Source organism: Dendronephthya gigantea, unplaced genomic scaffold, assembly GCF_004324835.1.
Source record: "Dendronephthya gigantea isolate DGI-Jeju-01 unplaced genomic scaffold, DenGig_1.0 000000F, whole genome shotgun sequence".
In the NCBI taxonomy this organism is placed as follows: Eukaryota; Metazoa; Cnidaria; class Anthozoa; order Malacalcyonacea; family Nephtheidae; genus Dendronephthya; species Dendronephthya gigantea.
In genome coordinates, this window is record NW_021163010.1 from 3,400,247 (window position 1) to 3,414,124 (window position 13,878).

General features: G+C 38.4%; 2 protein-coding genes across 5 annotated transcripts; one reads left to right on the forward strand and one right to left on the reverse strand.

The window, feature by feature from the left end:
- Positions 1-1,094: 1,094 nt before the first annotated feature.
- LOC114522308 (solute carrier family 22 member 5-like) lies at positions 1,095-7,356 on the reverse strand. Of its 2 annotated transcripts, none has more exons than XM_028542972.1 (10): positions 6,964-7,356; positions 4,814-5,119; positions 3,472-3,700; positions 3,197-3,395; positions 2,810-3,019; positions 2,468-2,602; positions 2,172-2,266; positions 1,845-1,953; positions 1,674-1,746; positions 1,095-1,484 (listed from the first exon to the last, which is right to left on the reverse strand). In XM_028542972.1, exons 2-10 carry the CDS (start codon positions 5,102-5,104, stop codon positions 1,269-1,271), a joined length of 1,557 nt encoding a protein of 518 aa, XP_028398773.1. In that variant the 5' UTR covers positions 5,105-5,119; positions 6,964-7,356; the 3' UTR covers positions 1,095-1,268. The 2 variants fall into 2 exon arrangements, with proteins under 2 accessions (XP_028398773.1, XP_028398781.1); XM_028542980.1 differs by having other exon boundaries at positions 4,814-6,232.
- Positions 7,357-7,883: 527 nt separating this feature from the next.
- Positions 7,884-13,640, forward strand: LOC114522287 (cyclin-T1-like). 3 transcript variants are annotated; one of them, XM_028542955.1, is made up of 11 exons: positions 8,081-8,304; positions 8,558-8,780; positions 8,948-9,029; positions 9,615-9,740; positions 9,816-9,876; positions 10,090-10,152; positions 10,227-10,272; positions 10,453-10,543; positions 10,944-11,016; positions 11,242-11,324; positions 11,626-13,640. In XM_028542955.1, the coding sequence occupies exons 2-11, from the start codon at positions 8,620-8,622 to the stop codon at positions 12,844-12,846; spliced, it is 2,007 nt and encodes a 668-aa protein (XP_028398756.1). In that variant the 5' UTR covers positions 8,081-8,304; positions 8,558-8,619; the 3' UTR covers positions 12,847-13,640. The 3 variants fall into 3 exon arrangements, with proteins under 3 accessions (XP_028398762.1, XP_028398756.1, XP_028398748.1); XM_028542961.1 differs by lacking the exons at positions 8,558-8,780; positions 8,948-9,029 and having other exon boundaries at positions 7,884-8,170; positions 8,280-8,304; XM_028542947.1 differs by having other exon boundaries at positions 8,081-8,780.
- Positions 13,641-13,878: the final 238 nt, after the last annotated feature.

Sequence of the window (13,878 nt, forward strand, 5' to 3'; positions counted from 1 at the left end):
GCTTTTATTAATAATAACGGCGATCTGCGTGATTGCGTGGGTCACTAAATTTTAGAAAAGCCTGGCTTGTGAGGCTCCTAAATTCGCGTTCAACTGTACTGCACGTGATCTGAAAAAGTTCAAAATCCGTATGGTACACAACACGAAAAAACACCAAAGGCTCGCGAGATTATATTCACGATATATATTTGCTATTTAAGTTCTCGTATTTGGAATACTTGTAGGTCATATAAAAGGTTAATATTATTTTTTTAGGAAAGCGCATCCAGGCAAACCGCTACACAAAAGCCGTTGGATTATTTTTTAATTCTGATTTTATTTTGCAAAATTTATTTTTTTAACGGCCATGCACGTGGACCTAATTCTGCCGACATTACTTATCATTCTATATTAATCTTAATTCGTAAGCGTCGTAATCCTGCGTGTGTTTCGTTTTGATTTTTAGATATGTGCCAGTAGCTTCTTGACCTATCCTTTATGAACCAGGTCATATTCCTGGTCGCCTCTTTCACTTTTTCTCTCTCCCTAACCCTCGCCCGCGTTTCTAATTTTAGCAGCAGCGGTCATCTTTAAAAATCTAGCGCATTTGTATTCGAAGCCTCTGCGGAGGTCAGAGCGAGTCCCCTGCTGAGGAATAATCGGAAGCGTTATTCAAAGCGAAGTAATTGGAAACGTGTCCGAGTGATACTGATCTGCAGGTGATAAGAAATAGATTAAATTTGAACGGCGCTCCTAATGATTAATGCAGAATTGACCTCATGTTTCGTTAATGTTAAAAATATATTGCGTAGTACTGAATCCCTTTTATCACTCGGAAATGATAGCAAGAATAAAAGATGCACTTCCTACTTAAGCATTTCTTGAATGAACCAGTCATACATAGCTATAAGAAATGCCAATTTTTATTGACCGTGTACATACACATCACAATGATTATTACAATATATCAATAATTAACCGCCTACATAACAGACCGGTTCTTCATTCATTAAATCAGGGCCAGCGGGACGTGTTAGAGAGTTGGGGGGGGGGGGTTGGGGGTTTGGTGGTGTGTCGATTTCTATATAGCTCTGAAAGGCTGTTCGATTTTCGATTTAAAATGATAGACAGAGACGAATAGTGATTTTTTATATGAAAACACAACTAGTGCATAATTAAACATAATTCAACACCCAGGGCTATCTCAATAATGCCTGTCAGGAAAATGTCTTCCATGCAGCCCTTCCCTCCCCCCACCTCTGAAGTCCCTGTAAAAACTTATTAAATTGCTACATATGTGTATTTTCATTAATTTCTGCTTTACTGTTGGCAATGACCTCACTCATGACCACGGAACGCCTTTTCTCCTCTTCGTAATTGACCATCTCCTGCAATGTTTCAATAGTTGGTCTTCCATTCGTTTCGGGCAAAAACGTTGCCACAATTGCGGCTTCAAGGCAAATAATTCCCATAATTCCAAAGGGTAGGATGGAATGAATGCGAATCTAATGGTAAAATTTTTTTTATCTGAGAAAAATGGATTTTGTCTACGTTTAGGATATTTAGAAGTTAGAACAAAAAAAATATTAACAGAAATAGAATGTAATTCCAACGTTTTTTGTCAATGCAATTTGGAACTCGTATCTTATCTTCTTCCTCAATGAATGATTGTGAAAAAAAAAAGCCAAGCTTACCAACCAAACAATGTAGCTTGCTGAAAAGGATCCTATCCTGGCAGCAGACGATGATGTACTTACCCCCATACCTCTTTAAAAATGAAACGTAAATTTTAGAAATGATGTATTACTAGAAATTAAACTTGTACAAAGGGACTTGAGTATAGTTTTGTGGTATATTCAAGATACCTTATAAATGTGGGAAATAATTCTGTGCTCCAGATATAAATTCCTGAAAATGCCATATTAATGAAGAACTTCGCCAAAACAGCTAAAAAGATTCTGCCACCGGTATATCCTATAAGGAATGAAAAACTGCAACAAAACGAGATTCAAAGAAGCCGGTGTTCCCAGCCCACGAAGTTGCGCCATGATTTCCGGCTGAATCGATTTTAAACTAGATAAATTATACTGTTGAAAAGTTTGATTTGTAGATTTGTATTAACCCAGCTGCTAGCGTTTGCCTTTAACTGTCTTTTCAACAATAGGCCCCCTTAAGTTAAAAAATATAGCTACCGTCATTAGACTGGTCGTCAGGTATCGCGACAGAAATAAGGGCCGCAATGCAAGCGACAATCAAACCAACAATGACAGTTTTTTTCCTACCATATCTGAAAATAAAATCACAATTAAATGGTGTATTGATGGCTAACAGGATATGCTGGCGACATTCACTTAGGTTATATAGCAACTTATTAGAAAGTGGGAACAAAACAAAACAATTCCAATAAAAATACACCATGAGTCTGTGAAGTCTGTGTTTCTCTATGGAAGCTTCTGCATGGGACGAGTTCATTATAAGACAAAGTTACCTGTTAGCAACGAAGATGCATAAAATATTGGACGGGAGTTCAACAATGCTTGTTAAAGCAAAGTTTACGTATCGATTTCCGCCAAGGTCAACGGAGCCGTACGAAACACCGTAATAAACTAAAGAGTTTGCAAACCTATACAATGTTAAAAAGAAATATACTAGCCAAAAACACCATTGCACCAGTTAGTTTGCACAGGGAAGGGAGGTCTTTGGGGGAGGTTTCGTCCGGATAATCTAATAAATTGAGCAGGATATCAGTCGTTGAGTGGAGCTTCCATACAGGCATATTGGCTGTCATCAATTTTGCCTATATACAGCTTTAAAATATACATAAACCAACCACAAATTCCAACTAATCAACGTGATTTTCGCCACTTTCCAGTTGAAAAAAAGATGTTTGAAACTTCCAGTTTCACCACTCGATTCAATATTCTGTAAGCTTTCATTTGGCATTTCCCTTCCGTTAATGGCAGCGACCTTCTCCAATTGTTCTTTCGCCTCTGTTTTTCTCCCGCGAAGTAACAACCAACGTACACTCTCTGGAATAAACCTAGATGCAACGACATAATAATTTTACTGTGAGTATAATGTTCTTTTGATCATGCAGTGCATGCATATACATGGACTTGACATGCATCTATAGAAATCAATCCCCAGGTAACTATAAACTACATGGTAGGTGTCTTTATACCAATTGACTGAAATGTAAGAATGAAACAAGACTCACCACCACGTGAATAAACACGGTATTGCAAAGCAAGCAGTTCCGAGTAAAAAATATCTCCATTCGGTAACAAAATAGCCTATCAACGGCAAAAGCATCAAACCAGCCACCCAGAAATAGAAAGAGCCAACACCTATTTTTGCACGGTGTTTTTCTGTTGTGAATTCTGTGAGCATAACGAAGCTGGTTGCGTTACGAAAACCTTAAATTAGAATCAAATATATAATTAAGATGATGACTGAAAACGCGTGATGACTGCAATCATCTTTTGTATTTACCTGAGCCAAGACCAATAAAGACTCGACATACGATAAAAACAATAAAAGATTCTGGGAAGATCATTATCCATGTCGCAATAATAACGCTAGCGGAACCAATGTAGAAAATAATTTTTCTACCAAATTTATCTGCCAAGTATCCACCAGCGATCAAACCAAGCAACATTCCAACCCAGTAGCATGACTGTGCAACTGACTGTAACAGTGACTTCTCACATACTAGATCGTACTGAAAAAATAGGGGAACAGGCAGTCATATGCATGGTAGTACCTTTACTTTAGCTTATATTTAAGAAGTCCTGTATATATTGTTCGGTTATCCAATGGAATGCACGTATAGTAGCATTCCGCGTGTCTTTCACATATCTAAATTTATGCCTATGTGCTTTATGCCTATATGTTTCACCCGCGTCACTAAATAATACATCACCGTTCGTGTCACGATATGTCGCAGCTCCTCGATCCACAACTCACTCGTTCTAACCCACTGTAAAACACTAATTAGTTTTGTTTTCTGACTTGCTTTTTTACGCAGTGCGTGTCATCACCTACTTCCACTAATTACTTTTACTAATTCCCCGAGTAATTTCCACTTAGGGCTGCTCTCCACTCTTGCGTTTCAGTTAGCATGTACTAGCACGCACGTAAAATATTACAAGTTGTTGGGGCTGGGGGCGAAAATCAAGGTAAAAGGTCCGGGGAACGAGGTTGCCTTTAAGAAGGTCTGGGATGTCTTCTGTATTTTGATTTCCCACGTTTTTGGACCACGCCGAGATCAAGATTTGTTGGAAGTAAACTGATCGAGATTTGTTCAGTGAACTTGGGAGAATATCATTACTATATTACATAATTATTGTGCTAATATTTACATTCTAAGAGGCAGTGGCGTAGCCAGGGTAGAAAATTTGGGGGGGGCGACCAGTGAGTGGGGAAGCCACAAACTATCTAGGGGTGTCCGGGGGCATTCTCCCCTGGGAAAATTTTGGATTTCTAAGGCTTGGAAACGCCATTTCCCGCATTCTGATGGGAGCTTTTAAAAGTAATCGTAAGGTAACAAATTACAAAATTCTGTCATTATTACATTAGAACAACGAACAATACACGTGAAAATCTCTTTAGATTTACTGATTACTCGTTGCTTACCTAACTTGATCCCCCCTCCTCATATTCCGCTGGATTTAAACATTTCATGAGAACGGTTTTAAAGACCATTGGGGGGGGCGACCGCCCCCCCCCCCCCTTGCCCCCCATTGGCTACGCCGCTGCTAAGAGGCCCTTCACTGCCCCAGGCATATTTATTAAAACTGCCCTGAAAAACAGCTGTCATCAACTGAAAACTCACCTCGGTAACTGTTGAGGTAAATCCATCAACGTATCTCCAGGCGTCCCTCGGCATATCACATCTTGCTTCATAATCATCGCTGGTTAACCCAATTGGTTTCGTAAAATTACAAACCGAAGTGTTGTATCCTCCTACGCATTCCCATTGTGGTTCGGCCGTAATAAATGTCACAATCATAATAGGGAGTGCATCGAGAGCGAAGACGGCGTAGCCAAAAATTCCTAGCAATAGCCATTGGAATTTGTAGAATTCCCCGATCTTTTCTAGCATCTGGTCAACTGTGAGCGCCATTTTTAAACTTTTTTTCTATAATTTAAACAAAAAAAAACGATTTCTATGTTATTAATTGGTGCAATTTTAATAGCCCTTCACGAATACGAAGACCTCATACTTGGACGATGGAATTTGGAAATCAGATATGTGCAGAATGTAGATTTCTGCATGAGCACGACTCTTGCAGACATAGCTGTGATTTTTTTCCAGTCCAAGGCAAAACACTCGCATATTTCGAGATACGTGTGTGAATGTGACGTACAATCATGGGCCAAATTCTAGAAAAAAGTCATTCGTCGTTTTGTCCGACCAGCAAGAGATTGATGAGAAAATGATTAAAACGGATTGTTTAATCCGTTAGCAAACCAAAAAAAATATATCAGAAATATACCAGAAATATGAAAGCGAAGTTCTCCCTCCCCCTTTGTTTCTGGAGTATAGCCTAGCCCCTTATTTCCCCGCTTCCACAAACTGCGTTGCAGCATTGGCGTAAATTGATACGCAAAGTACTAGTGTGAACGCAGACTCAAGGTCAATGGTAGGCTGTTATTGATTTGCTGTGCCCCTATAAACGCCCATTGATGACACCAAGGGCAAGGACGCATACGGTATACCTGTTATGACTATCTATTTATGTCGTCTGTGATCTATCTGTGATCCGGCCGCGTATGCAAATTAGGATTTTATGTTGTGAAACGGTGAAGAATCGGCCGCGTACCCATCGCAAAACATAAAGGATCTTCTTCAGCAAATACAGAGATCAATCTCAAACACTCAGACTCGGCCGGTTACCATCAAAGGGCGTTATACTTTGCGTTATACTTTCAACTAAACTGCGAAATATTACACGGCTCTGTAGCTTCATCACAGCTTGATTTTAATAGCAAAAAAATGCATTGACCAGAAAAATATCGGCGGGGTCTGTTAGTTCTGTTTGTTTTGCAATGGTCTGTAGCCTGTGTATACAGACGTAAATAAAGAAATACGTCTACACCAGTGGTCTGCACTCTCAGGCTAACATGTACATACTCAACTTATGACTCAAGCATTGTTAAATTGATTGGGCATGTAATAATGCAAAGCCTGTGCGTTGCCGTTGTTCCGTCCATTTGCGCAGTTGTTAAGTGACCATATCGCCAATTCCACCTAGCATAAAAAATGATACTGAAAACCAAATTTCCATAGGCGAGAGATGTATTATTAGGTATATTTGATATTTGATATCAACTATACCAACGCAATGTGTACCTTATGTATATACCAAAAAAATAAACTTATTGGCGCATGGTCTGAATTTTTCTGTGGTGAACTTTCAGTAATGGCAAGCTATATACTAATCATTGATAATATCTCCACATAGTGTTTTAGAGAGATCACTTACGTCTTACGCTATAACAGGCGAATCGAGGACGCAACCGCTCACGCAAAATCTACCGATAAAGGACTGCTTTCCACTGTCGCGTTTACACGCACGTAAAAGTTTAAGTTCATAAATCAACGATTGCATGGAACCATAGGGTTGGATTCTGTTGATGACATAGTCTTTTTTTCTAGCATAAAATCAATTATGCATCAACTTAAAAGATTTTAAGCTAGCTTTTATGTGCGTGTACGTACGGGCAAAAAGCGCGACAGTGGAAGACAGCCTAAATAATCCTATTTGAAGCGGCCTGAGGTGCTGAGGATTGTAGTGTATTTCCCGTGTACCTTGACTATATATATTTCCATTCAAGCGAGAGCCTCAAGTCGGAACATAGTAAAAGAAATTTCAACTTGAAAATAATAATGTTATCCTGACCAGTCCGGGCATTGTGGAGTCCGCACGGATATCATCATCAGGTATAAAAACATGATAACACATATTTAATAGTTCTTACCTTTCCGTTTCAGTCACAAGACAATTTTACTTGAACTTACGATCCAGCTTGAAAGCTGAAGCGAAATGCTTGCAATACAAAGTCCCGCACAACAATGGTAACTAATAACACTTCAGTCAATATTCAACCATACAATTGATTGAATAGGGGGATGGTAAGACCAGAAGTACAAAAACTGAAATATTTGAAACTGGAATATTTAAAATCTGAAATCGCTGCATCGGACCGGTTCGAAAACGGAGCGCAACGCGGCGTTGTGTATACACTATAGTCTATACCTCGTTAATGTTTTGCTACATTCTAGGTATAAGATTTTTGATGGCACAGCACTGTAAGGACGTTAACAGGATGTCCAAACAGCTGCTGTCGCTGCATGCGTCGATAGTTGGTAATTTTAATATATTTCTAATATATTAAAATATATGAGAAACTTGATTTACCATCACCTATTCACGGAGTTACCAGCATATGCACATTAACCACGCTTGCTCTTTTCAGCTACCTCTGTAGCTCAGTGGCAAGAGCATTGGACCCAATTGCACCGGCATCGCAAAAGCGTAGGTTCGATTCCTGCCGGAGAACCGATAGTTGACTCATTTTTCCATCAACAACTGTTGCTGGCTTGAATTTGAAGTGTGTATAATTCCACTCGAAGTTAAGACCCTTCGAACATCTAGAATTTTGATTGGTCGAGTTACGTGCTATGTCATGACATGAAGTGACTGAGTGACGTCTTCTCATACAGCAATAGAAACAAGTCAATAGTCAAACAGGCGGAAAACTCATTCTAGTTATTAAAAAAATATTAGTTGGCCTGGTAATATGTTGCAATTAGTGGATCCTTCTATTGCAGCCCATTGTTCACAATATTTTTTATGTAACTAATCGCTACCGCTGAGACCAGGCACTACTGCAGGCTCATACGACATTGCTTATAAAGTCGACACAACTGATGCGGGCGTTCATCAACCTTCATGGTTGTTGCTGATGGGAAGGCCTTCCCTTAATGGAGAAGCTCTTCGATCCACAGACACGATATTGTAATACCCTCGCCAGCTATTTTTCATCTATATACAACGATTATGTATATAATTGACCTTCGTAGCGATATTTTGGCTCAACTTTGTGTTGGAGTAATATTTTATACACGCAGTCGATCTTCCCCGATCGAAGCGGTCGGCGCTAGTGTTCCATGTACGGGTAGCAGGTAAGAAAGCTACAAGTAAATATCCGCTCAGATTCCTGTCAAGATGGAATATTACCGTGGAGCATGTTTTGCTTTGACAACTGATGTATATTTTTTATGACTTCGAAAGCTATTTGACCTACATTGATCCAAAGGCAAGTATAAATTCGCATTTTACGGTTCAACTTGTAGTGTAACGAAAACAAAGCTTATGGTAAACAAAGGTATCACGTGACCAGAAATTCTCTATTTTTGTGAAGTCGGTTTTGTCGTGTAAATTCTAAGACGTTGTCGGAAATTCGTTTGAATAAGTCTCAGAGGAATTTAGAAGTTTTAAACGATGGCAATGAAGTAAAAAGGTTTAAAACTTGCGGTTTTGTTGATGTTTTGGTTTGGCTAAATTTGCAGCCCTTCTCCGAAGGGAACGTCGTAGCTGTTGGACATGCGCAAAACTGTCCAATTCAAACATCATGGCGCTTGTTCACAGTGAAGGTCAGGATCGTTGGTATTTTTCAAAAGAAGAGTTGCAAAGAACGCCCTCTGTGCTTTCTGGAATCGATGTTGCGAAAGAGCTAAGTTATAGGCAGCAGTCTGCTAACCTAATTCAAGACATGGGGCAGCGATTACTAGTGTATCCTTCGTATAAAATTACCCATATTTTCATGACATAAACCGGTATTTTGAATGAAATACCACTAAATTTTATCGGTTTTAATCAAACTGTTATAAATATTTGTATTGATATTTTGTTCCTATCATAGATTTGTTTTTTTCTTGACTTTAAATTCAAACATACAGCTCACAGCTCACAATCAATACAGCAATCGTCTATATGCATAGGTTTTACATGTTTCACTCGTTTCATGACATGAATCGCAATGTAAGTTCTGATTAGACCTAATTTAATAGATAATTCAAGTGACATGTAAGTGTATATCAATGGTGATGACAATTAAAAATTTTCAATTTCAGGTTCCTCTAGTTGAAAACATAAAAATATACCAAAATGATAGAAATCATAGAGTGGCTACTGGGTTTTATATGTACTAACAATTATCAAAATATGTGCCATTAGGTTCATGTTTTAGTGCTTGCAAAGTTGCACAAAATTGTGTCTAAGTCAAGGTCTTGGTGATATATCATTATAATTGGTATTAAAGGTTCATTATTGTACTCTTTGAAATGTTTAAGATGGAAAATGTGTGCAGGGAAACCTCCATTATCTTCTCATTCACATTTTAAGGTTGCTTTCATTTGTACGTACTTTTGAATATATTTGAAAATGGATAAATGCTTGAATATTTATATATTCATTTTTACGAAAGTCTGCATCCACATGTCATTTTTCAGTCCTTTTTGGCATCCACAATAAAAGCAAAAAATATATGAAATTGGTGACATTGCTTACAGAGGCTCAGAAGAACAGGACTTGAATTTGTGCTAATTGTTTTATATATTTGTTTAGTCCATTGCTCCATGCTGTCTGTTTCTGTCTGCAAAGCTAGAAGAACAGCCAAGAAAACTGGAACATGTTATAAAAGTGGCAAATATTTGTCTTCAAAAGAATGAACACCTTGATCCAAAGAGTGAGGTAGGCATTGTAAGGTATTCTGGATAATTATTGCAAAATTATAACTAATTTGATTATTTGTAACTTTTGTAATAGGCATACCTTCAACAGGCTCAAGACCTTGTCATCAATGAAAGCATATTACTTCAAACATTAGGTATAAAGGAAATCTTCTTCATATAACAATTTCTCAGGTGTTTCTCATATAATGTTAATTTCACATATAAATAATGTGCAATTATATATATTTTAAAATCATGTTGGTATTACTATTACCTGACATTTCAAGCACAAGTCACCTTGATCAATGCACACTTCACAACACTAGTAAACATTTTGAGATTGAATTTATAACTTGTATACAAAATAGGGTTTGAATTGACTGTTGATCATCCTCATACACATGTGGTCAGAATAACACAGTTAGTAAGAGGTGAGGAAGGATCTTAGTGTATGGTTTATATGCTAACTTCGATGTCATTAACTGGTAATTCTATAATTTAACAGCAAGCAAAGATCTTGCCCAAACATCGTATTTCATGGCTACAAACAGGTAGGAGCAAAGGAATACACTACATAGCCACTTTTTCATACTATATTAATTTTTTGACAGGGTGATGTATCCACTATGTCTGATTTCATTTTAGACGTGGATAAGTTCATAAAAAGCCCACAAACATTCCGTTTTTAAATGCCACACAATTTCTTAGCAAAGATTTTAAATTTTTTTAAGTCTTCATCTCACACCTTTTTGTATTGAGCACAAACCTTCTGTCGTCGCATGTGTTTGCATTCATCTGGCTTGTAAATGGTCCAACTGGGAAGTAAGGAAGTATTCTCATATTTTAGTTACATACATTTAACTAATGATAATACATGGTAGTGAATGGTATTTATTATTTTGTTTTACAGTAAAATCCATGTAAAAAAATTTCATACGCATGTTCTCACAGCTCTTCAAAGTCCTGAGATTACATTCAAGTTATATGTATTAAAACACCTAGAATGTCCCACAAATGTAGCCTAATAGAGAAAGATTGCACTCATTGTTTTTTTTTTCAAACAATAATTTGAGGAAACTCTTACATTTGGATATTAATCTTAAACATCCTGAAAACTCTCCTTATTCACATATGTATGATAAGTCTGCATGTATAATGCTAGCATTTAATATTCACTCATAAAAATTTACTGGCTAACACACAGTATATTATTTATTTTTAGTTTCCTCGGTCTAGTGATAATAAGGATTGGTGGGAATATGTGGATCCTACAGTAACTAAACAATCTTTGGACAGTAAGTTTCTAGTGCATTCTCTTATGGTGCCTAGATCTGAGGTTGTCCAATGTATAAACTTGACACAATTATTGTGTCTAGTACACAGTTTGATCTGTAGCCTAGATGTCAAAATATGTCAGGTGCGTTAAATAGAGGGAACATACCGTTTAGTGTTCTTGAAATATATCAATGATACAATTGGTTACATTGTTTATATCAACGTACACTCATTTGCTTTTCCAGCAATCTGTCAAGAGTTTTTGACTATAATCGAGAACTGCCCTAACAGGTTGAAGAGAAGAATTAGCACTGTTACCATTTACAAGGTTAGTCCTATTCAGGAAAACAAGGATTAGTGCAGCATCCAGGGTTTCCACAACTTATTTGCATATGGTTGTCCTCATAGGGGAATAGCATGACAAAAAAGAGAAACAAGGAACTTTTTGAAAAGAATGCATAATATATCTTATTAACACAGTTCCCTCCCTCCCTTTTGGTTGTCAATTGTAAGGAATTGTCCTTGCATCGTGGAAACCCTGGCAGCATCAATACTGTATTTTCGCTTCCTTAATCCTAATAAAAGAGTCGTTGTGGAGGCCCGTTTTTGAAAAATCTACCTTTGTGTAGGGGGGTCATCGCCCCAAGACCGCCGGGGAGAAGTCCGGTAAAAATGTTGCTCCAACAAATGGTAACGCATCAACTTCTAAAGAGGAATCCTCCTCGAAGAGTGAAAATTCATCCAAAGGGGAACCATCGAACAGCGAATCGTTGAAAAGAGATCATTCGACGAATAATGATTCATCAAGTGCCATTGATACATCTACGAAGCAATTAAACGAACAAATTTGTAAAAAGAAAAACAGCAATGCAACGCTAACGATCACTAGCAGTGCTGCTGTAGTGGAAACACCAACGTCCACAGTCGTGTTGCCTTCATTGCCACCTCTAACTACAAGATATGCGAACGTATCCAACTCGTCAAGTTCGATGACTCATGAAAACCAAGTTAAGATCGCCAGTAATAATACTAAGAGCTCAGGTGGTAATAAGGATGATAAAGTAATTTCAGGAACCAAACACAAACAACGAGAGCATGATGAATCGCTTACCCCTGCTAAGAAACTAAAAACAGTCCACTCCGGCTCGTCACATAGCTCTCAGTCAAAACATCCGTCCTCTTCAAATCGACCGCCATCTCAGTCTAAGCACAACAGCTCACACTTGCCATCCAAACCAGGCTTTCATTCCACCCCTGGTTCACATCACAAATTACCAACAAAGAGTGGCAGCACCAACACGGGCCAGCCTCATCGTAGTTCTTCACCCAAACCAACAATGAAAAGCAGTTCGGCTAACAGTTCTCATGCACATCGTACCTCCAGCAGTTCAGCTCATGGAAATAGTTCCACTCACTCGCATCACAGCTCAAACAAACGTCACGGGCACTCAGCAAGCAGTCATACAAATTCTCACCCCAGTGGTAGTAAATTACCAACATTACATAGACATAGTGGCTCACCTTTAGATGCTAAGAAATCTAGCGGCGATCGTCACAGACGTCCGTCATCCTCCTTCATGAAACCGAGGCCTGATATGCCAGCGTCGGCGGTACCATCAAATGACCGTTCTAGTGATACAGATAAAACAAAGAAAAATGTATCCGAGGATTTTGCATCTCCGCCTGGGCCGCAGAGAGTTCAGAAATTTCCACCGCAACGACCAATAAACATCACTGATAAAACTACGCATCACGCGGGGCCACCCTTACCTTCAAGTGCACAAGCTACTCCACCACCGCCACCTTTACCAACAAATCTGCCCCCGCCTCCACCACCACCACCAACGTGATGTTTAAAAACAGCGTTGAATTTGAATCCAGGTTTGCGGTGTTTTTTGCTACGCGTGTGTTATTACACTTTTTAGTGATATACAGGAGCCCTGTCTCTTTCGTTGCAACACATTTCTTTAAATGAAAAATTCGTATAGAGCTGTGGCCACTGTAGGGCGTCCTTATATCAGTATTCATATTTATCCGACCAAATATTGGAAAGGTGATATATTTTAAACACAGGTTGCACAAAATAACTCATTGCATTAATACCATCGATGTTCTGGTTATTGTAACGATCGTCGACTGTATTCGTCCACACAGCCAATGTTCGTCGATGATGGATACCGGTCCGGTGATGGGTTCCTTCATCTCGCAAAATTGTGAAATTATGAAATTATTTTGTAGCGCTATTCAGCATGATTTAGTCGCTTTCATTCCCTTGCATATAACGTCGCGCGAAGCTTCCTAACCGTTAAACGTTATTGGAGAGTTTATAGGGCAAGATCATTATATAGGAGCAGGCTCACTATATTTCAATCTTGGAAAAGAATTAATGTCTGAAATTAAAACAACTGTTTGCAGTAATCAAAAGCGTGATTCGTTTTGTATTAGAATCAGATCATTTCTGGAAATGAACTGTAATGTGATGAAACTCGCGTAGACATGTAGTGAGTGCATAATGTGGTGTGGACATTTGAACACTTGTAGTAACTCAGTGAATAGAATCCTGTTGGGTTTTGGTTAAAGAAAGAATACACTGCCACTGTATGTAAAAGGTTATTTACGAATAATGAGCTACATATTTTCCATAGTTTTTTGTATGGTGAGGCTTTAATATCAATTGCCTAAAATTTCATGATTTTGGAGTGACCCGTTCCAATTCGTACCCCAGCTGACCCAAAATCATCGTCTCCTTTTGGTAGGTACGAAGGAGTGTGTAAGTTATGGTAAACAACCCCATTCGTTCTTTCATTTATTCATTACACATATTTGTTGATGTTATGGAAAAATTCACAGAAAACAAGAATCGTCCTGACGGTTCTGTGAAC